The sequence below is a fragment of the Bidens hawaiensis genome, unplaced genomic scaffold, assembly GCF_021521415.1.
Source record: "Bidens hawaiensis isolate Kalapana, Puna unplaced genomic scaffold, B.hawaiensis_p1.1 tig00026908_1, whole genome shotgun sequence".
NCBI lineage: Eukaryota > Viridiplantae > Streptophyta > Magnoliopsida > Asterales > Asteraceae > Bidens > Bidens hawaiensis.
The window spans coordinates 289,929-312,289 of record NW_027494345.1 but is presented as its reverse complement, the minus strand read 5'-3'; the positions used below and the strand labels follow the sequence as shown (position 1 = coordinate 312,289).

The window sequence follows — 22,361 nt, the reverse complement described above, 5'->3', positions numbered from 1 at the left end:
AAAGATGACATTATTCCTACTAGCAAGTTCAATTTCAATATGTAGAATACATAATCTCACTTGCATATGAATGGTATATATTTTCTTTCTCGTCTCTAGTTGTCATAAGCATTCTGGGAAAGTTGTATAGACTATTTATCTAGGATGTGTTGGGCTATATACATGATGGCGTATCATAGTATCATATGATTTAAGTGTTCAAGACGACATTATATGATTTGTTGTATAAGAAATAACCTGTGTATATATTTATTTTAACATTAATAAAAAAAGTTTATTTTGACTGAAAATTAGTACAAGAGAAAATTATGATTTGTGTGTCGGCGTGCTATATGGTTGGGGGCACTATATAGGTCTGATTCTTAATTTGAGTGATACTTTTCTGACGGGTTTTATTGTGTCATTCCGTCAGTTGACCGTTGCTTGACCCATTAATATTGTGGTGAAATTACACTTTTACCCCAAGCCTTATGTTGACCTTCAAAAATATAATACAGGGGCATACGTCATAATTTTGTATAAAAATAATCTTCTGAAATAATGGAGGCTGAGATCCAAACCCCTTACCTCACGTTCTTCAATCACAAAGCCTACTCTTTGGTTACCTGACTAAATATAAAATATATATTACCATCTTCATCACTTTATCTTTCCCACGACAAGTCAACACACAGTCAATTGACGAAATGACACCGAAAAAACCACCAGACACAAAAAAAAAACACCAGAAAAGTATAATGACACATTTCACTATTAGAAATTATGCTCATATTGCATAGGAGCATAAATCATAATTTACTCTTAGTATAATATTTGTAATTTAAAGAAAAAGTCATACATGTAGCATGGTTTTATACGGCTTGTATGACTGTGTCACCATACGTTGACTAACACCAACGGTAGGCTATATGAACCATATAAAAACATACAGAATGTATGAGTTGCATTCTTGTAAGTGGTATTTGTATAGCACGTCATTGGTTTTTGTATAACGACCACATTTTTAGTGTATTAACATAATTATATTATAATTTTAAAACCCATTTTTGGTTTTTTTTTTTCAATCGGTAGTCAGGTATTTGGCCGCCTTATAGTATATTAAGAAAGCTCATTAAATTATTATTAATTTGTTGAACAACAAAGATTTTTATAAGGCACCCACTACTAAGACGTTATATAAGGAAAAAACATGAAAAATACATAAATAAAAAAGGGTTCATTAACCACTCTAACCAATTAACTTTACACTGATTTGTCATACTTGAATACCAAAGAAAAGAGAATAAGTAACATAGTTAAACAACATGCATACTTTGAACGTTTTTTCAAGGATGCCGATATATCATCGCAACCACCGTTTTTTTCTTAGGTTCACCTAAGAAAGCTCATTAATTTGAGGACGACTCGAGTAAGAACTATGGAAAGCGGATTAGACGAAATTTATTATACTTATACGTTATACCTCCGAGTGATATGATTTGGGATATGACCTTTTGAAGGCACTGAATTAAAGTTATGGCTTTAGGGATGTAGGAATATGTTTTTAGATTGCTCTAAGACTTTAGTTATTCTTACATTTATGTTTGGCTTAGAGCTAGCTATTTTTGTGATAATACTTTTTTTTTTACATGAGGGTATAGCTTCTTTAAAAAGGATTAGTGTCATTTTATTCATGCCTCTTCACATTTTTTTTTTGTGTCGTTGTAGCTTATTCACCATTTTATACTAGTGTTTATCATTATTAATAGTACTTATTCCTTTGTCACTTTTATGAAATACAGATTAGTAGATTACTATATTATGCAAAAAAGAAAGTTTTTGGAGTAAGGTATCTGCAAGTGCAATCTCTCTAAGGTAGTATTGAAATTCCAAAAACACACGTGTAGGCTATTTGTTTTTTTCATGTTATATTTATATGCGTGGGAAAATGTTTTTTATATGCAAAAGAAAAAAAAACTAATTTATTGATAGATTATATAAATTACAAATGTGGGTTATTCAATAACACGGGTGTAATGTGTAAAGATATAATAGCCGTGTAGGATGAAATTATGAGAGATACTACATTTTTAATAAATTTTTTATTTATTATGGTTTGATTAATTATGTTAATTGACAAGAGAACTGTTATTAATTATGGTTTGATTAATTATGTTAATTGAAGGGGGAAAATATATTTAATATTACATTTATACCTTTTTCATTTATTTTTAATTGACAAGCTTGATAATTCTTTGTTAAATTCGGCTAAGCAAGAGGTTGTTTGGTGGGCTAGCTATATGGAAACTTCATAATGGCAAAGTTATTTTGAAGAGCAAAAAATTCATGGTTGTTTGATGACGTTATGTATTTCTCTTATTTATTGTTTTTGAGTAGAAATAATAAGTGTAAAGTAACTTGGAGAGAGTGGTTGCAAATCTCTCTTTTCTTCATGTAATTTTTTTGTTCTCGCATGTCTAGCGACTTGCTAGTCGGTGCTTTAAAAATTTCCGCCGCTTAAAGAAAGAAAAAAAGAAAGAATACAAAAACCCAACAGGCTAGAATTAAATTTTCATTTGATGCATACTAATTTTGTGAAAGCTATTTTTCGTATATAGAAACGGTCTTGAGGTGTTAAGTATTCAAAATGTAATCGAAAACTTGAAATTCGATTTTCAAAATTTCAAGTCGAATCAACAATCGATTAGAACTTATATTTCATATTATGATTTGAGTCTGAATTTGTGATTTTCTATTTGACTTTGAATTATATATGTAGTTTCAATTTTTATTTTATATAAATAATTTTATAAAATACGCTTTTAATTTGATTTTTATCAATTCAAATCGAACAAATCCGAATTCAATCGTTTATCGAGTTTTAAACTCGAATTAAACGTACCCGATATCAAGTTTGGCCAAAACATATCAATCTATACATTTGTGCACAAGGTGGATGACACGTTACTGGTGTTTAGAATGTACGATTAATATCAGAAAAGCATTCTGGTCAAACCATCGCAATCTTTGACTACATGAGTGACTTGAAAAACATCTTATCAAATCCGGTTTTTATCTCACATAAAAAGCTGCTTAGGTTTTTCCTTTTCATTTTATAAATGGTTTTAATTGATATAACCTTTTTTACATCGAAATAAATGGAAATCGGAAAACAAGTTGCGACGCTAGGCTCTTTTGAATTGCAAAACCAAGTCTTATATAAACTACATGATTTATATTAGGGTTATAACATAACTACTTAGTTTATCCAATCAAACACGAAGTATAACCAATACGTGCATCAACAAATTAAATGACAAGAATTCAAAAAGTGAGGAGTTAAATAAGACATGAACAATATGTGCATCAACAAAATGACATGAATTCCAAAGCAGTTCAAATGAAGTTTCTATACAGGCACCGCCCCAAACATCGCCAAGGGGGTGGTGCCCCTTGGAACTCCTTCGTTGGCTAGGGCTTTGCCTTTAACAATCATTGAGGTTCCAGAGTGCAAGAAATTACAATAGTTTTGACACAATGTGTAAAACTAACTTCTTAACTCAAATCAATGTTAATTTCAATTTCTTGGACTCTGTAATCCAGTTATACTAAGTGATATTAATAACACTAATATCACCAACATATAGTAGCACTATTGTAAAACGCAAATACATCTTCGCATGACCAAGATTAATAAGGGTTCTACATTGTTAAATATAATTTGTTTTCTACATAAAACCGTGTTCTATTTGTTTCTCTTATAGAATTCATTGTAGTAGAAAATCGGGTTCTATAGCGTCAAACATAGTCTCGTTTGTTGAAACCAACTAGCTTCATTTGTCCTTCTAAAACTGTTAATCGGTTTCATGTAAATGTTTGTGTTCATTTGTCAAATTAAGAAAATTAAAATAGGAGCATCACCTACCAACTATGTTGTTAAGGTTGTAATACTGCTAATTTTGCGCACATATAAGGGAGAATTTCATTGAAAACCACATCTAATTTAAAACCCCAAAAACCGCAATCGACAAATCATTTTTAATAATTTGTTTCATTTCTTTTACTTATAAGATTAGAAACCGGATCAAATACATTTTATTCTTAACATGAAAACAGTAAGAACCAATTTGTTGTTATTATTAGGTTTATTCTTATAGGTGTTTGCTGTTATTTTTTTGTTCGTATTTGCTAACTTTCGATTATGAGACGTTAAAAGTATTTGCTGATTTATATTTTGTTGTTATTATTAGATTTTTTTCTTTTGTTGTTATAAGTATTATTTTGTTCTTGATTTTGATTCTTTTGTTGTAATGTTTTGGGTTTTTTTATTATAAATCATTGTTTATATAGATTGCTATTGTAGTTAGTATTGTTTCTTACGTTCTCTTTTTTTTTAATTGGTATTGGTTCCTACATTTTCATGTTAATATTAAAATGTACATGAACCTTCCCCTATAAGATTATTATTGTAAATAAACACACACACACACACATATATATATATGTTCAAAATGGAATTCCAAAAAAGTGAGAAACTGGGGAATACTCTTCCCAGTCCTTGATCATCTCCCTCCATCTTATGGTGCAACCTTGATCATCTACATCACATCATTTTTATAAAGAAAAAAAAAACCTCCAAAAAATTATAAAACAAAAAGAAAACAAAAAGTAAAAAAAAATGTTTATATAGCATCCCTCGTTAAAAAAAAATTTCTTAGTTTGGCTTTCGGGTTTAGTTTACCTTTTAGGGGGGGGGGGTAGTTTTCTAGAGTTTTTAAGCTTCATAAGGTCATGTAAGATGTAGATGATCAAAGAACACAAAATGTGCACTATAAGGAATATATATACACACTACTATTTTTGTTTGATTTCTAACTATTATAAAATAAATAAGTATAAAAAAAATAAAAGAAATCTTGTAATGCTTGTTTAATATCAGTTTCTTGATTATGCATGATAATAAAATATAGATAAAGAAATTATTTGTTTTGTAGACAATTTGGTTCATGTTAAAGACTTTAAGGTTAAGATTTTATGTTTGTGAAAGTGTGCATGGTATATATCTCACCCAATGGGTGGTACCAAGTTGACAGGATGGAATAAAGTAAACAGCCGCAATCACTGAAACAGGAATGATACGAGTAGAATTATTCAGTATGATTTTGCATGGCCCATGGGATTATCATGCATGTTCTTAGAATGCAGGTATATGCAGTGAAGCATTCAACAGATCAACATGATATCTTAACTCAAACTGCTTCTAATCTTAAGGAATCAGTCATTTTCAGCCCACATTGTAAATCTTGACTATGTTTTCTTTAGTACTTGTCTCAGACTAGGATAAAGGTTGAGAATATAGCTAGATAATTTCCACTCTTTTATAATTTTATTTTTTTTTACTCTATCTCTGGTTATAAATACCTTGGGCATTCTTTCATTTCTTCCTCAACTAGTCATCTCTTCATTTCTTCTCCTAAAAACTACAAGAACGAACTCGAGTTCATTGACATCAAAGTTGTCATCACTATAATGGATCCTTCCGAGACTCTAAGGTAACAAGCATAAATCGCACCCATTCGCAGTTTCACACAAATTGTCTAACACGAGTCGTTTGTCTGTTTTTTTCATTTTGATTGCGGGTGTGTAGAAATTTTATCTGATTATTAATTGATGAGTAAAAAATAATGTTCTGCATGCTTTTAATAGCATGCCTATATACATAATCAGCTGTCACATGTTGTCACAACTTTCAACATGTTAATAAGTTATATACTGTTTCTTACATGATTGTTAACTAACACCTATTTCTTTCTTTTTTGTTAGGAATAAGTGTGCAGCCTGCTATAGGCAGTTCAACAAAAAGGAGCACCTAGTGGAACACATGAGGACCTCATACCACTCGGTTCATGAGCCCATTTGTGGAATTTGTGGAAAACGCTCCCGATCATTTGAATCTCTTCGAGAACATCTTATAGGTAATTAGCTACATGATATATATAGATTTGTTATTGATTGCATCAAGTCTCAAACCTTGACTTTTCACTCACAAATGATTATATCATGTATCATAACATGTTTCACTTTCTTCTTTCACAGGACCCTTACCAAAGGCCGAATGTGAAAGGGTGTTTCGTGAGCGTGGTTGTGATATATGCTTAACCATTCTTAGCAGTCGCAATGCTCTCAGGGTTCACCGAGATACATGCCAACTATCATATGGAAATAATGTAATAACTTATCGATCTTGATTGAAAATGCATCTATTTTTTTAAAAAAAAATTAATCAAGAAATAAATCCCCTTGACACTTATAAATTACTTCAGGCTCTACTATACCGCTTTGCTAACTTAGGCATCCAAGATGACCTAAGAATCGATAACGGGAAAACATGAGCCGTTGCAATGGCTTGCAAAATGGTTGGTGGTGGTAGTGATGGTTCTTTGGATCTTTGTGCCAAAGTTTGCATCATTGATGAATATGAGAACATATTATTCCGGTCCTACGTCAAGCCATACCTTCCTGTTACACACTACAGGTATCTTTTTCGATCCCCCTTCCGGTCCCATATATATTACTCGTATTGTGCAAGCATTACACAATATATATATTAAGTTCTGAAAACGCATAGGTATGAGACAACTGGCATTCGGCCCGAATACCTGAGGGATGCAATGCCACTTAGACAAGTTCAAAGAAAGATTCAAGATTTCTTGTGCAATGGGGAACCCGTATGGAAGATTCGGCCAAGAGGCGGGAAAGCAAGGATTCTTGTAGGTCATGGTTTGGATCATGACCTTAAATCCTTGGAGTTGGAGTACCCTGCAATTAAATTAAGGCAAGCAAGCATCTTTTTTGTAGAGAATCACTTATAAATATGCATGACTATTTATCTTAAATACTCGGTTTTTATTATATACAGAGATACAGAAAACTATCCACCCCTAATGAAGACTAGCAAGCTCAGCAACTCACTTAAGTATCTCACAAAAGCATACCTCGGGTAATTAACCTTGATGGTTATACAAGTTTAATGACTAAAATTTTCCATTTTAAGTATGCTAATGGATCTCGCGATATTTCATGAAACAGATATGATATTCAAGTTGGCATACAAGATCCTTACGAAGATTGTGTTGCAACGATGAGGCTTTACAGGAGGATGAGGTCACAGGCTCATAGAAATGAGAACTATCCACTTGCTACCGACACACAAAATAAGAATAACTTTGCTTCATGGAGACAAAGCGAGCTTGAGAGGATGAGTCCTGATGAACTGTTTGGAATCTCAAGGTCCGATTTTTATTGTTGGTGCTTAGACAGCAAAGACTATGTTTAAACAAGGGGAACACCATTGATGAATCCAGATTGTTTTGAGCTAATTATATACAGTATCTAGAAGATTATTAGAAGAATAAAGCATGGAAATTAGTCAATGGTTGATTTCTAGGTTAATTAGTTTCTAGCCATAATATGATTTAGGCATGTGCCTATATATATATATATATATGAATTAATGAAGCATTTGATTATTATATATGTTATATGATGAAAATGGAAATAGTATATCATGGACTTTGATTAAACATGAATAAATGTGTGTTATATACCATAAAACAATAACTAAACATGTATTAAATTATTAATTCCTTGCCTGTGACAAGTAGATCCACTCTATAATACAACATTTAGCCATAGCTGGAAATCTAAAATGCAGAAACTACAAACCAAAAACAAAGACAATAATCAACTGGAGATGTTCATGTACTTGTACGTTAAAAATGTTGCAACAAATAAAACTACAAACCTAACAATTGGGCTTTAGACAAGTTCGGCCCATTTCCAACTAGAATGGGCCCTATACAACGGATTTAAAGCTCTGGCTAGACATGCACATTGCACAAACCGGTTAACCGGTTATTCGAAAATCAGTTAATTTAATAGCCGGGGTTAGTGGCCAACAGTCAACCAACCAGTAACATTAGTTAATCGGGTTGGGTACCACCCGGTTTTCAAACACAAAAACCCTAACCAGTATAATTGGTTTCGGGTATAACCGAACCGGTTAACCGTTAAATAACCCGAAAAAAAAAAACGGTTTAAAATAAATAATTAAAAAAATCTAAAACCGATTTTCACTTTTTAGAGTCAGTTTTAGTTTTAGTTAACATGCCATAGTACTTGCATTTCCACTTTCAACCACCCCAACAACTGATTTTGTCATAATTAGTAGTAAAGGGTGATCATAAAAACCGAACTAACCGAATCATTATCAGATGTCAGAATTTGAATACTGTGATATCGATAGTTATGTGTAAAACCAACCAGCTTGAAACCGAACTGCCCCGAATATGAAAATAACACTAGGCACATTTCCACAGCCAAAAACATGAGACCACTCTACATAACCCAAAGCAAACATGACCTTAAATATGTTCTCAGTATATACACACTTTAGATTCTCAAACTCAAAAGACATGATCTTCCACAATCATTACTTTTTACCTTTGTTCTTTTTGCTCTTCTTTTTCTTCGCTTTCTTGCCTTTAGCATCCTGAGTGTTACCACCACCGGTTTGATTTTCTACCACCGTGCCGGTTCCCTTGACATTATTCTTCCCTTTATTGCTTTTTGCATCCTGAGTGTTACCGCCACCGGTTTGATTTTCTATCACTGCGCCGGTTCCCTTGACATTATCCTTCTCCTCACTCGTTTGACCAACCTCAGTTGTCTCCGACACCACCTTTTGCTCAATCTTTGACTCCTGACCCGTGACAGTATCGCTCAAGAAGCCATCTATTGTTGGCCTAACATTCTGCAGTTCTTCCACCAACCTTCGCACCATCTTCAGAAAATCTGAACGTTCCAAAATTGTTTGACTGAAAGATCAAAATAAACCCAAGAAAATCTTGTTATTATGTATGTAAACACATCAATCAACAATAAAAACTGCTTCATAGTTCACAAGTCTAACCGTGTGCCAAATGCAGAAGAAAGCATCTCTAGATTAGTTTTTGCATCCATCGCTTCATGTACAACACGTTCATCTTTTCCAGTACAGAATCGTTTGTCCGCAAGAGCAGTAGCTAATATGTTTATATTCTTATCCAATTCTTTCTGAAACCAAAACATTAAACATACACCAATGATGATAAAAGTAAACTAACATAATTATTCATTACAACCACAATGATACAATATTACCTTTATCATAGGCGCAGCAGGTAAGGTGTTTAGTGTCACATCCCGCTTCTCATTTACAGCTTTAGATATATCTTCAAGAACTTTCCAATTAAATTGCAGTTTCACAGGATTCACATTCAGATTGTCATCCGGTGATGCATTTGAAGATGGTGCCTCAGGAATCACCACAGTTTCATCATCGTTTGAAGGTACAACTTTTCTTGGAAATAATACGCGCATTATCTCTTCTTTGGATTTCCTAAGGTCCACAAACAGAGCACAAGGAGCATGGATTCTTGGATTGGCATTGCCCGTGCACACGATTAGGAGAGAATCATTTATGCTCGTAAACGCCTCTGCAACCACTTCTGGATGCAAGTTCAAGTAACGGCCCTTTCTCCTACTTAGAAGACAAGTCATGAACTCCCTCGGAAGCAAATAAGCAACATTATTATTTCCCAACAGCAAATCAAGTAGTACTTGAGAACAGTCTGATACTTGCAGACAGATTAAAGCCAGCATCATAACCAGCTTCAAAGATAACAATCGATGGTAATTAGAGAAAGTAATACCAGAACTTTGAATCCATGATTTAGTATCACTTTTATTGTAGAGAATCTGTTGAATCAGTCCAACGATAAAGTTTGTTGCGTTTGAAACTATCTGTTGGGATGCCAAGTAGGTTGTGGTAGAGTGGACGTCTGTGAACCATCCAACAAAAGAAGACTTTGTGGTGTAAAAGATTCTAGAATAGAAAGATGTCATGAAATAAAGACTTTCCAAGAGATAAACAAAACTGTGAGGTGACATGTAACCGGCAGTTCTCCAATTGGCTCTAAACGTATCTTCCAAAGCACTAAGTAGTGCTTGAGAAATATAAACCTCTTTAAAGCCACCATTCATGAATATCTCAAAACATTGCTTCCATGCGGGATTCCATTGAATCCGTGTAGTTATATGCTCGTAAAGTGCTGCAGGTTTTCTAGAACCTAGACATATCATCATCACCCTCCCGATTGTCCGATAGGTGATGACACCACCCTTCATGTTAACATTTTGATGAATAATCTCCTCAAGCAAGTTATGAGACAGATTGGTGTCCCTTAACGAAATTAAATCACCAGAGACCGATCTTCTCCAGTCTAATGGAAACACGAGATCAAAATAATTTGAAGAAATCCCTAGGTACCTTTCCAGCTTCCTTGTATCTTTGGCGTTAACGTACTTGCAGTCTATGAGAAACTTGGAAACCTCAAACATGTGAAGAAGGGATGTGCTTTGATGAAATGCAGAACCGTTGACTGACTTATAAAGACCTTCAAGAACTTCAAGCACTTTAATACCCACAGAAACTAATTCACATTGCCAATAAGACCTTATAGAAAACACCAAATCTTTTACATTCATAGTAAGAAGCTTCCCGTCCCTTTGAAGACCCTTTTGACCCGCATTTCTTATCCAATCAGCCTGCTCGTTGACTAACATGTAAACGATATTGCCTTTTAGAAACTGCTTCCTCACCCCAAAATAATTTAAAAGAAAGTCAACACAACCCTCGTGTTCATGTTCTTCTTTGTGGAAGCTTTCAAGACACTCAAATATATCCAGAACACTTTCCTTCCATGCATTCCAGTAAAAAACAAGTGTTCTAACAGACACTTGGTTCTGCCAAATCTTGTTCTCACAGTGCTTATTAACATCAACCGGTAATTCATCCTCCCAGTCATACTTCGAATAATTCAAACGAGTATGAGAATCCAAGATTTTTCTAATAATAAAGTTTTCTCCCCTTAAACTCTTGTTTATCTGGGAAACATGAAAATCTTTTTTGAGCTCGCGCAAGCTGCCATGCTGATCAGAGACTACTTTAAGCTCACTACAAACAAATTCATAGAAATCGTCTGATAACATTTTTGCAAGCGATTTTGCTTTGTCACAAAGCTCTTCCTTCTGAGCAAACTGCTTCAATGGCCAGCCTTTGTTGTTGTTTCCCCATAACGAGCTAAAAAACACATACCAAAGCAACAGAACCGCTGCATCTTTAAAACAACCAGCCTTGTCCAAAAGATCAGCTTCTTTCAAAACATCACCCCAAGACCTTGCCAGCTCAGCAGCATCAAGAAAATTGCCAGACTCTTCTTCCAAAACCAAAAGGTCGTCAAGGCAGCCTAATGACTTTAAGAACACGCGCTTGGACTCCATAGAACAGAAAGCACGAACAAACTTCATCATGGATTTAAGATCTTTATGCTCATGGAAATCGAGGGCACAGCTCTCCAGAAACTCTTGTTCAATCAGTTCTAACTCTTTGCTTTGAACAGTAGATAACTCTTTCCAGTGTTCTATGAACTGCAATCCTTTATCGAAAAGTTTCCCTTTTCTGCAAACTGATAAACACTTGGAGAACTCCTCTCCTTTTGCATAGGCTTCGGCTGCATCAATATAGCACCCTGCTAGAGTGAAACATTCAGCTGCTGCGTTCATCTTTCCACACTTAAGCTGCATTTTTCCTGCACAAAAAACAAGAGATCAAAATAAATGTGTCAAGATAGACGAGTCAGGTTGGTTGATTATGAACAAAAACACACAGTTATCACACCGGAAAAAATAACTATATCTTTGAATAACCAGTTCAACGTGTTTAATAAGACACCAGAGAGAATGCAAATGTGAGCACTAGTCACGCAATTGTTGAGTAAATCTTTAGACAGGCATTTATGGTTAAAATAGACGTTACCTGCTGTTTCATACTCCTCCAAATCACAAAAACAAGATGCAGCAAGCTCAAGTTTCCCAATAGATTCAAACATTTCCGCCGCTTGTCTAGCATAACCTGTAAAAGCTTCATGATTTGTACCCCGCATTTGATCAGCAGATGCTCTGAGACCAGAAGCCTTGGCTAAAGTCTCCCACTTTATATCACCAGCTCTTTCAAAACACATGGTTGCCATCACAAAATTATTCTCATAATAAAGCTGAAAACCATACGAGAATCACAAAAGCATGTTAAAAATGTAATAAAAATAAAATATCATAAAATAACTACAACAGTAATACATTTAAAAAATATTACCTTTTTGCCACGCTCCCTCCATTCTTGAGGGCTGCTTGCAACTCGCATTGCCTGCGCAACTGAATCATCCAGCTTTCTAATCTGAACGAGTCCCCTTCTTTTCCAGTATTCAAACATTGGCTTGGAGAGTTCCTCTTTATTTTCACATATCCATAGCCTTTGTCGTGTGCGGGTGATTGCCACATATAACTGTTTCAATTCAGAACATAAGACACTATGTCTTGACTCACTGAAACTAGGGAATGACTGAGCAAGTTTCTCATCGAGCCAGTCACGCTCCTTCATGTATTCATATATTACCCTCCACTGATCTTTCAGAGGAGACGTCCCAAAAAAGTTATAGAGTAACACATCCTATAAATCATGCAACACAAACATTAAAAATAAAAGTAAAGTAAAGTTACAAAAAAAATGATCGGTTAGTGAAAGAAAGAATAAGAAACTGACCTGAAACTCAAGGCCTTTACACTCCACAACAGTGAGAACAAGAGCCTGTTTTCCAATATAATCACATATCTCGGTTTTTGCTTCATCATCCCGTACCAAAATCACTTGTTCAGCACCAAAACCAACAATTTCTGCACCACTCCCACTGCCACCAAAGATTGTCACTATCGCGTTTTCATCATTACCAGACTCTAGCAAAACTGGTGCTTCCCCAGAAATCAGACTAGTCTCAGGCTCCAAAATATCAATCGAGTGACGAAAGTAACAGTACAAAATGTCAATGACACTTTGAGCCAAATCAAGAACGCCCGCGTGAGTTCGGAAGTTTTGTTTCAATTGAAAGATTTCAGATACAATGCCTTTCTCTTGTTTCCCAGCTCGTCGGGAGCTTAAAAACTCGGTATAAAACAAAGATCTAATATCTTGAAACCTAAAGTCAATGCCTCTTGCAATGGTTTGTGCAGTATCACCAGCAAAAATAAAACCCTCGTCAACATTTTGGCAAATATATTTAAAAAGAGAGATTTGCCTCATGCTAAGATCTTGAACTTCATCAATGTAAACAAAATCCATCTGATCACCTTCGTACCTTGAATTTTTTAACCGATGATGAAGGTCAATGACTAGATCGCCCAAATCAAATTCCCCACGTTCCGTTTTCATAGTTTCATAGGCTTGAAAAAGAGAGTAGACGTTCTCTCTTTTCTTTTTGGTTACTTTGGAACCACGTGTTTCAGCCAATAAAGAGTATCCCTCTAAACTTAGTTTACCATCACTGCATTCTCCTGCTTGCAGGCCCCCTTTTATATGAGAAATTATTTCTGTAAATACTCGAGAAGGGTCAAGTTTCTTTTTATGATTTAGATTAAAGTGAGGCCAGTAAAATGAACAAAACCTATCGAACGTAACCTCCTTCTGTCTTATGAATTTTTGCAATGCAACAGATCCTAAACTTATAAAGTTAGATTGAGGACTCTCTCTTGCCTCGATAAATCTTTCAAAAAATGAACTCCCCAGTGTGCCATCCAACATCAGTAGAAACTTCTGGAAAGTCAACACTAGAGGATACTTCTTCACGGGAATGTCAACAAATTTGTTCGGGATATCACTAAATTCCAATGTAGAATCTGCATCCTCAAGATTAATCTCAGCTGGTGAACTTCCATGACTCGAAATACTGTCATATACATCAATTCTTGATGTCAGAAAACTACCAATGCAAAATAATAATAATAATAAATTAACAGACAGGTATTTATTCACCTTGTAAGTTGAGAAACATGCTGCTTTACAGCATAACACAACTTTGGGCTGACTGTCACAAAAAGCTGACGAAGAACACTCGGTTTTCTACTTTCCGAGTCATTAGCAACTTCACCATCCCTAACTCGACTGTTTTCTGCTTCATTAATCCCTTCAGAAGCAATGCGAAAATTTTGATCATTTTGGAACAACTTCATAGTCAAAATTGTGGTTTTACCGGTTCCCGATCGCCCAATTATGAAAGAACTTTTGTCAAAAAGAATTATATCCATTTGCTCATCGGTTACTTGCATTGGTAAGTCAAGTTCTTTACCAGAAAGCAAATGGGTCACCACCCCACGTGACAACGAGTAGAACTTCATCAGCAGTAAGCTTTCACTCACTTTGGAGTTTTCAACATAAATTCTTCCATCACCAGCACTCGCACCCGCTTCACTATCACCTTCACAGTTGGCTAAAGAATTAAATCTGATTAATTCTTGTGAAGCCGACCAACTCCTAGGAACTTCAAAATTCCTGAACACGAAAAAATTGAAAATTAGCATGTATAACCGCTATTTAGTAATTAGTAGACATCATATTAGCATTACCCTTCCAAACATTTTGCTGTGCAACGATTAATATAATCATCTGTATAAGCGGAAAATATGCTCTCAAGTCGTTTTGTGAGTTTAGGAATTTCCTCCAAGGGTAATATATCCCAAACCTTTAAAACTTGGGTGTATTTGACTTCTTTGATTATGTCAACTGAACAGATAATGTACAAACCTTCAACCTTAAACTTTTTCAAAATTTGTGAAGATTTTTCGCAACACATGTCTACACTTGTGTTTTTAGGACGCCAACCACCGGAAAGTTTCAGTAAAAGATTTAAAACCACCTTCTTTAATCGAGCAAATGTCAGTTTTCCAAACGACTTTCTGAAATCATCACTAAAGAGAACCTGATTGGATAAAAGTAACAAAATAGATAAACAAAAGCACAAAATATACCACATAATGAGATACGTTTATGTTGGAAAAAAAAAGCATATAGGTACAATACCTTCCATTTAGAATGTTTAAAAAGAATGCTATTGCCATTAACCAGATCATCAAGTTGGTCTAGTTCTTTCTTTGCAGCTATGATTGTAGACTGCAAACATTCATCAGCATCAGCATCAAACAAACAATGGCGAGTCTTTGCGTCATAAATTAACGCGTTCCATTCACATTCACTATTAGTGAGGGTTCTTTCATTGCCCAATATCCAAAGACAGTGTCTAGAAAAATGAAAGACAAAACATTAACAAAGTCAAACATACTGAGGTTCAAGACAAGTTTTATCATAACTACAAGAGGAATATTATTCTAAATAACTGAATAAAACAATCTGATAAGCTATCATACCGTGCTCTAGTCAAGGCTACGTTAGTCCTTTGAGGACTAGATAAAAAGCCAACATTCCCATGGTTATTAGATCTTACTGTTGATAAGATAATAATATCTTCTTCACCACCTTGAAAACCATCAATGGTTTTCACCTTTACTGAGAATCCATCAAGTTTCTCATACTTTTTAGCAAGCTTTTCTTGAATGGAAACAACTTGTGCAGCATAAGGAGACACAACACCGATAGTAAATTTCTTCTTTGACTCCTGCCATGCTATAACACCAAAAAAAAAGATGAAACTTAAACAAAATTTCACAGCTACTTATGTTTTAGTGTTACAACATTATTCTACTTTGTCTTCTCTAGAATTATAAGTATACATAAATCGAGCCCGCAACAAAATTATGAAGAAACAAAATGTTGGTGTAAATGATAAAATATAAAGAACTCGTATACCTTTGTAAAGATTTTGTACAATCTTAATCACTATAGCCACCTCAACCATGTTTCTCCGGCTTCTTTCTTCGTCATCTTTTTCTTCCCTTCCACCAACAACATTTATAAACGAATATGAACCAAACATTGGTCCAGAAAGATATTGTTTCTCATAGCTTTTACATTTCACATTTTCAGCATCCAGAATATTATTTTGATAGAATTTCCAATTTGGGAAATAACTTATAGAAGGATGCATCCTGTACTGCACATCAAGTAAGTGCTTAGAATGTCCCAAAGAACTCAGTCTGCCAAACAGGCTTCTTCCAAAATCAGATTCAGCACATAACTGTCAACAAACAAAAAAATTGTTTTGTCAAATATATGTATCAATATCGGTTTCTGGTTTCTTTAACTTAGTAACCATAAAACAGAGGAAGTATAGACTTACATTGCTGAAAACCATTGCAGGTAACTGGCATTCATCTCCAATAAGAATCGCATGTTTAATTCCCGGCAGCTGAAGAGGAATAGTGGATTCAGCCTCTTTTAACTGAGCAGCTTCATCTATCACCAAAATCTCCAAAGGCTTCATTTGAACCATATGCAACTTGTAGGAAGTAGAAGTTGTGCAGAACAAAAGAGAAGCATTTTGATAGCAAAAGTCCATTATCACAAAACTGTTCAAAACACTTGGAAGACGGAGTCCTCCAAGAGATATATTCAAAGCTTTCAGAACAGACAAAGTCTTGGTTCTAGCAGAATTTAATGATGACATGTCACTCGACTCATCAAAATCATTTAGCAATGATTGAGAAGTTAAAAATTGCTCAAGCTCTTCAGAAACCAATTTCTCTTGAAACAATAGTGACCTAAACAAACTTAAATCATCCAAAAGAGAAACCATCATTTGGAAATTGTGTTCCTTCATGAAACTTTTTGGAATATGAGTCAAGAACAGTAAAATGCATCTCCTGAGTGGAATTAGACACGAAATGAAACGATCACGAACAAACTCAATGAACGATTTTACTACCAACTCAGTAGTTTCAGTTTCTTTTTCATTTTCATTTTCATCTTCATTTTTAGCTGCAAGTTGTTTTTCATTGTCCACAAAAACATGATATTCAGAAACAGAATCTTCAAGTAAATCAACCATAGACTTTATGCATACCCTCCAACCCGTGAATGACCCGAGGCACTCTGTAAGCCTCTTAACCCGATTTTCCAGATAAATTTCTTCAACTTCTGAACCAACTTTCAACCTCTGTTTGTTCCCAAACAAAAGCACGTCTCCGATACAATAAAAGGAATCTCCACTCGCAGTTGTAATTTTGGACCATTCCTTAACCAGACTAAGCACACGCGAAGCTACTTGTACTATTGCCACATTTGTTGGAGCACAAGTAACTGTCCTATGATTCATTTGCAGAAGAATAAACAGCAACACGCTGACAGTTGTCGTCTTCCCGGTTCCAGGTGGTCCCCATATCTGCTCCACAAAGGAACCGTGGCTACATTCTGTTTTACAAAGAGCTGCCTTAATTGCCCCTGCTTGTGATTCGTTCAACCGATCTAAAACATGTGAATCAAACTTTTGAGAAAAATCGCTATCAACAGAGCAAATATCGCAGCCCTCTTTAACCTGTAACCAACACATTCACAATTAACAACAAAGTTACCAACAAAAAATAAATATTATTAGAGTTATCTTAACAAAAATCTTACCATAGAATCGTTGTAAAGAATCTCTCTGATGATATTCATATTTCGGTGCATGTGCAACGAATTCCAGATTCTTTTGTTGGTGGTAATATTGGTCAAGAAAACAACAAACATCCCCTCTTGGAATTCAATATCTTTCGAAGCTTTAACTTTAAAACGTATTGATGTATTATCATCATCAATATCATCATCTTGACTGATTTGAGTAACTAATGAAAAAGCCCATGTTCTTCCCACACGCTCCAAATCTTCAACAGATTCGGGTTTTCCATCTGCTAAAATAAGCAGATCACCTGGTAATGTCCGGTAAGGCTCTTTACCACGTTCGCTAACTTTGTTTCTCCATTTTCCCACAGTAACATCATGCAGTGTTTCCCCGTGACGTTTGGTTTCGGTTAAAGAGATTATTTCAGCGTATGGAGCTCTATACATGACCTCCATAGATGAAGCCAACTCAGCACGCGTTTCCTCTAACAAAGGATAAACAAAAGAGCCAACATAGTGGTGTTCTGATTGGAAAGTAAGTGGTATGTCCTCCACCTATATCAGGTTACAAGAATGATTCATGTTATCGATATATGATCCAAAAACCAATAGTTAAGCTTCATAAATCATTATCATGATCTATGAACACTTGAAACTAGGGATGACAATCAACCCCAAACCCATAACCGGGCATGGGATTTCGTGATATGCACGTTTACCCGGCCCAATTACCCGATAACATATACCTATTTACCCAAATATTTACCCGATTATATTCCTAATTCCTACCAATCTTGTTTATCTTTACTCCTTACTATATATATGATATACAGTGTATGAAGATAGTCAGATGAGAACCAAAAACATTGTTAAGAGCCTCAAGAACCGCATAATACACTTAAGGGTGTGTATGGTTCGGTTATTAGCCTCAAACAAATTAACCAATTGGTTTTCGGTTAATTTTGGTTCATACCAAAATCAAATTTGGGCTAAAAATTTACTTAGAAATGCATGCATAACTACAAAAATGAAGATATAAATACATAATACTGGTATATAAATGCATAAAATGGTAGTATAGAACATGAAAAACATGAAATGAAGGTATAAAAGCTATAAATATATGAAAATATTAATGGTTCGGTTCGGTCAATTTTCGGTTAACCGTGGGTACAAAAAATAATCGATAACCACTTTTCTAGTTAACTTTGATTCGGTTTCGTCGGTTTTCAGTTAAGTTCGATTATTGCTCACCCCTAAAAACACTTGTAATTGGTGCTTTAATTGTGGTACATAAGACGGTTATGTAACCGCCACGCTTTCTCTCTCCCGCTACCTTGACTATCTCTAATGCACTGTGTACAGGTGCATTATGCAGCAGTTCTCAACATTTTTTTTTATTCTGAAAAGAATGCATCCCATATATAATATACTAATGAAAAAGAGATAAACCTGATGTTTATACAAGTCGTGATTCAAGATATCAGCAAGAGACCATGAAAAGAGCATATGGTCAAACCCATGATTATGATGCTGAGGGGATATCAATCCCTGTATCAAAAATGAAACTTTAATAAACTTATATAAAAATCAATATTATTAATTGAATACAGTAAAAGCATAATAGATAACAGACCTGGTTTTGATAATGATAAAAGTCGTCGTAGTCTTCTTCTTCCATCATCGCCTGTATCAAATGAAACGAAATGCAGGTAAGTTAACAAAGCTTACTTATTATTATTATTATTATTTAAAAAGGTAAATAAATGAAAAGGGTGTTACTTACTTTCGAAGGAATTGATGCTGAAGCAGTGGTAGCAGTAATGCTTTGGAACGATTGAATAATCTTTTTCAACATCTTTCTTTCTCCGTACAAATAATCAACAGAAGAAGAATGCGTTGGAAAGGAGGATCATTTATTTGATTTTCGAAAAACTACTGAGTGAGTCAATTTGGAGTCTACTCAACTTCTTCTTTCATTTCTTTGTGCTTTTGATCATCCACTGGCGTACGTACGCCCATTTGTATTCTTTTCTTTTCTTTTCTTTTCTTTTCTTTTGTTGTCAATTCATTTTCTTAATTATTAAACCGCCAAAAATATGTGTATCCCGGTATGAAACACGAAATTTTGGTACGATAAGTTTTATGCTCATTTTGATTTTTGAACGTGTGTGTGCTAGTTGAAGTTATCCTTTGAGTTTATTTACTAATATTGTTTCATGCAGTGCTGGCTAGATATTTTTTATTGCACATTTGTTAAAGCTTCCATTGAAGCTACATGAGTCTGTTGTAACTCAGACGAACGAGAATAAAATATAAAATAACTGATCGAAGTGCTAAACCATTGAATAAAATATAAACCAGTTATGATCCATGACCCATAAGTCTTTATCAAACTTTGAAAAATAAATTATTTTTTTATACAGGTTTCAAACCTAAGACCTTATGTTTCAAACCAAATATGCTTACCAACTCAACTAAGGGGTTGTTTGTTTACATCTGAATGGAACCATTAAGATGTAAACATCTAATTCATTCAGAATTCAGACTGTTTAATTCCAAACGAAAAAACATCTAAATGGTTAAAAAATTAGGTATGAATCATTCAGACTTATTGTTGTTGCTGAATAGGACAGAGGTTCATTCAGATCTGACTCATTCATATCTGAATGAACCAAACAGCCCCTAAAATGGTAATTGTGTTGATTTCTTACCTTAGCATATACAAATGTGATTTCTATTCTAGTATAAAACCAAACTTATATTTGACTGTTAACATTTCCATAATTCACATTGTATTCTTATATCTTTTTAAAACAACCATTTAAGATTGTTCGTCGTTTCTCTTTTTATTATTTTAAAATATATTTTAAAATATTTTTATTTATTTTTCTTTTATAACAATACCTTAGTTTTTGTAAATTTGGTTTTTAAATCTGTGACAACATTTTGTTATAAATATCATTCTTATATGCACAATATTTAATAAAACAATATCGGTATGAATGTTTTATTTTAAATAAATTAAATACCAAGATTTGGTTTAACTTAAAACTATAGTGCATAGTATATCAAATGCTTAATAAAAAAAGTCATAAATAAAAATTATTATATGAAATAATTAAATTTACATATTACATATAATAACCTTTTATTTTTATTATATTTTCTTAGCATGTAGAGCACGGACTATAGCCTAATTTTTTATTAAGGAACAATATGATAAAAAAACCATGTAACTAAAAATAAAAGGTCTATGTAACTAAATTTGAGCAAGGAAATAAAAGCTCATGTAATTTAAATTAGGGCAAAATCATTTTTTTCATCGTCTAGATTTGCCCTTCCTTCTCCTTCATTTAGCTTTAACTTTGATTTTGTTAATAATAAAAAACGGTCACATGTGACCATTTGCACAACATCCAACATCTCCAACAACATCTCCAACAGACATCTCTCACGCGAGCCGGCGCGCAGAAGCTCTTTCGCGCATGTGTGTTGTGATGTGTGTGGCTCGCGCCGTCTTTTCGCGCACCACAACTAGGGTTGACAATTCGTGTCTTAACAGGTTTAACATGTTTGAAGCGACGCGCTTAACAGAAGTATCAAACATGAATACGACTCATTTAACTACTTTATATAGCATGACTATAAGACAGCTTTAAGAAAATAAAAAAATCACATACCACATTTTTTTTTTAATATGTCTTATCATGTCTTAAACAAGTACCCAATTACCAGTCCTAACCACAACGCCTAAGTTTACGGTCTGAATCTACATCAAGTCTCAGACAAAGTTTTTGAACCTGTTTTCTTTTGAAAGAGGGATATACATGTTCCAAAGGGGGTTCACCCTTATTAAAATGGATGAACTCCTGTCAAAGTTAAACAAGTGGTACGATGAATAATAAAGCATAGGTATTTAAGTATGTGGTCTTGGATTCAAATCCTTTTTAAGCTACATGATTTTTTAAAATTTTAGTTATCAAAATGTTTCTTTCCAAGAAATTTCCTTCACTTATCTTTTGCATTTCCATCGTACGAGTTTTTAATATTTAACTAGAAGTTTTACCCGCACGCTACGCGGCGCGAGGCAACGTTCGATCGTACATCACGCGCTTATTCCTATGTTTATGTCGTACAGAACGCAAAAATTGTGAAGGCCTACCAATCATTCACATGTAAAAATGAGTCACTTGTTACAAACATACATTAATAATGTAGAGCGTTCTGAAATTTTGAACTATTATATAAAGCCATTGAAACTTTTAACTGCAAGTTGAACTCAAAATAAAACCCAAATTTCTTCATCAAAAAGCTATTCATTGTATCGATGCATATAGAACTAATGTACTACTGCAAAAGAGAATCTAAAGTTAGATGCTTAGATCATACACATAACAGGGGGCATGATTTCTATGTTAGGTTATTGTATTTTAACATGTTGCTTCTATTCCTAAATTTTAATGCATACAGAAAACAGATTGTGCTAAAGACTAAACAACACTGTAAAACATTGACCTTGTAAATGAGGATAAAATCTGTAATGTTTGTTTGCATCCTATTAACCAAGCTTGGTATTAAAACTTTTAACATCTAATCTCCTATTGATTAAGTCAAGCCAAGGGCAAAATCGTAATTGTTATCACCAGTTCAAAACTTTCTTGTTACCGCAGCAAATGATCTTTACACTTTAAAGTCTGCAACATCCAGATTGTGACCCGTTAGAGATAAAAGGTAAGCTGAATTGGATACACTCGGGTTATGTTTTGTCTCTAACGTGTCGAACTCAACTATAGTTTATCTAAAGGGTCAAACTCAAGTAAAAGTTTGTACAATTTATTGAGGCTCAGACCTGTTTTGTCATCTAAGCAAGAGAATTAAATTGCCATGGCTGCAAAATTGC

General features: G+C 34.3%; 1 protein-coding gene and 1 pseudogene across 2 annotated transcripts; one reads left to right on the top strand and one right to left on the bottom strand.

The window, feature by feature from the left end:
- Positions 1–5,152: 5,152 nt before the first annotated feature.
- On the top strand, positions 5,153–7,359 carry LOC143574430 (uncharacterized; annotated as a pseudogene). The gene is made up of 8 exons (XR_013142588.1): positions 5,153–5,184; positions 5,433–5,531; positions 5,803–5,954; positions 6,076–6,206; positions 6,303–6,514; positions 6,608–6,814; positions 6,899–6,979; positions 7,069–7,359. The product of XR_013142588.1 is annotated as an uncharacterized LOC143574430 (transcript).
- A 1,089-nt stretch (positions 7,360–8,448) lies between these two features.
- Positions 8,449–19,316, bottom strand: LOC143574429 (uncharacterized). The gene is made up of 16 exons (XM_077059051.1): positions 19,245–19,316; positions 19,095–19,145; positions 18,911–19,009; positions 17,477–18,013; positions 16,200–17,393; positions 15,770–16,097; positions 15,331–15,586; positions 14,987–15,203; positions 14,533–14,885; positions 13,943–14,458; positions 12,680–13,856; positions 12,233–12,586; positions 11,897–12,134; positions 9,181–11,669; positions 8,951–9,093; positions 8,449–8,855 (listed from the first exon to the last, which is right to left on the bottom strand). The coding sequence occupies exons 1-16, from the start codon at positions 19,314–19,316 to the stop codon at positions 8,471–8,473; spliced, it is 8,409 nt and encodes a 2,802-aa protein (XP_076915166.1). The 3' UTR covers positions 8,449–8,470.
- Positions 19,317–22,361: the final 3,045 nt, after the last annotated feature.

Bases quoted from the DNA above. Each gene is read 5' to 3' on its own strand.
- LOC143574429 (XM_077059051.1), bottom strand. From the start codon at position 19,316: ATGTTGAAAAAGATTATTCAATCGTTCCAAAGCATTACTGCTACCACT. The intron at 18,014-18,910 runs GTTTATCTCTTT...AACCTGATATAG, and splicing joins ACGACTTGTATAAACATCAG to GTGGAGGACATACCACTTAC. The intron at 14,886-14,986 runs GTATTGTACCTA...TTATCCAATCAG, and splicing joins TTAAACATTCTAAATGGAAG to GTTCTCTTTAGTGATGATTT.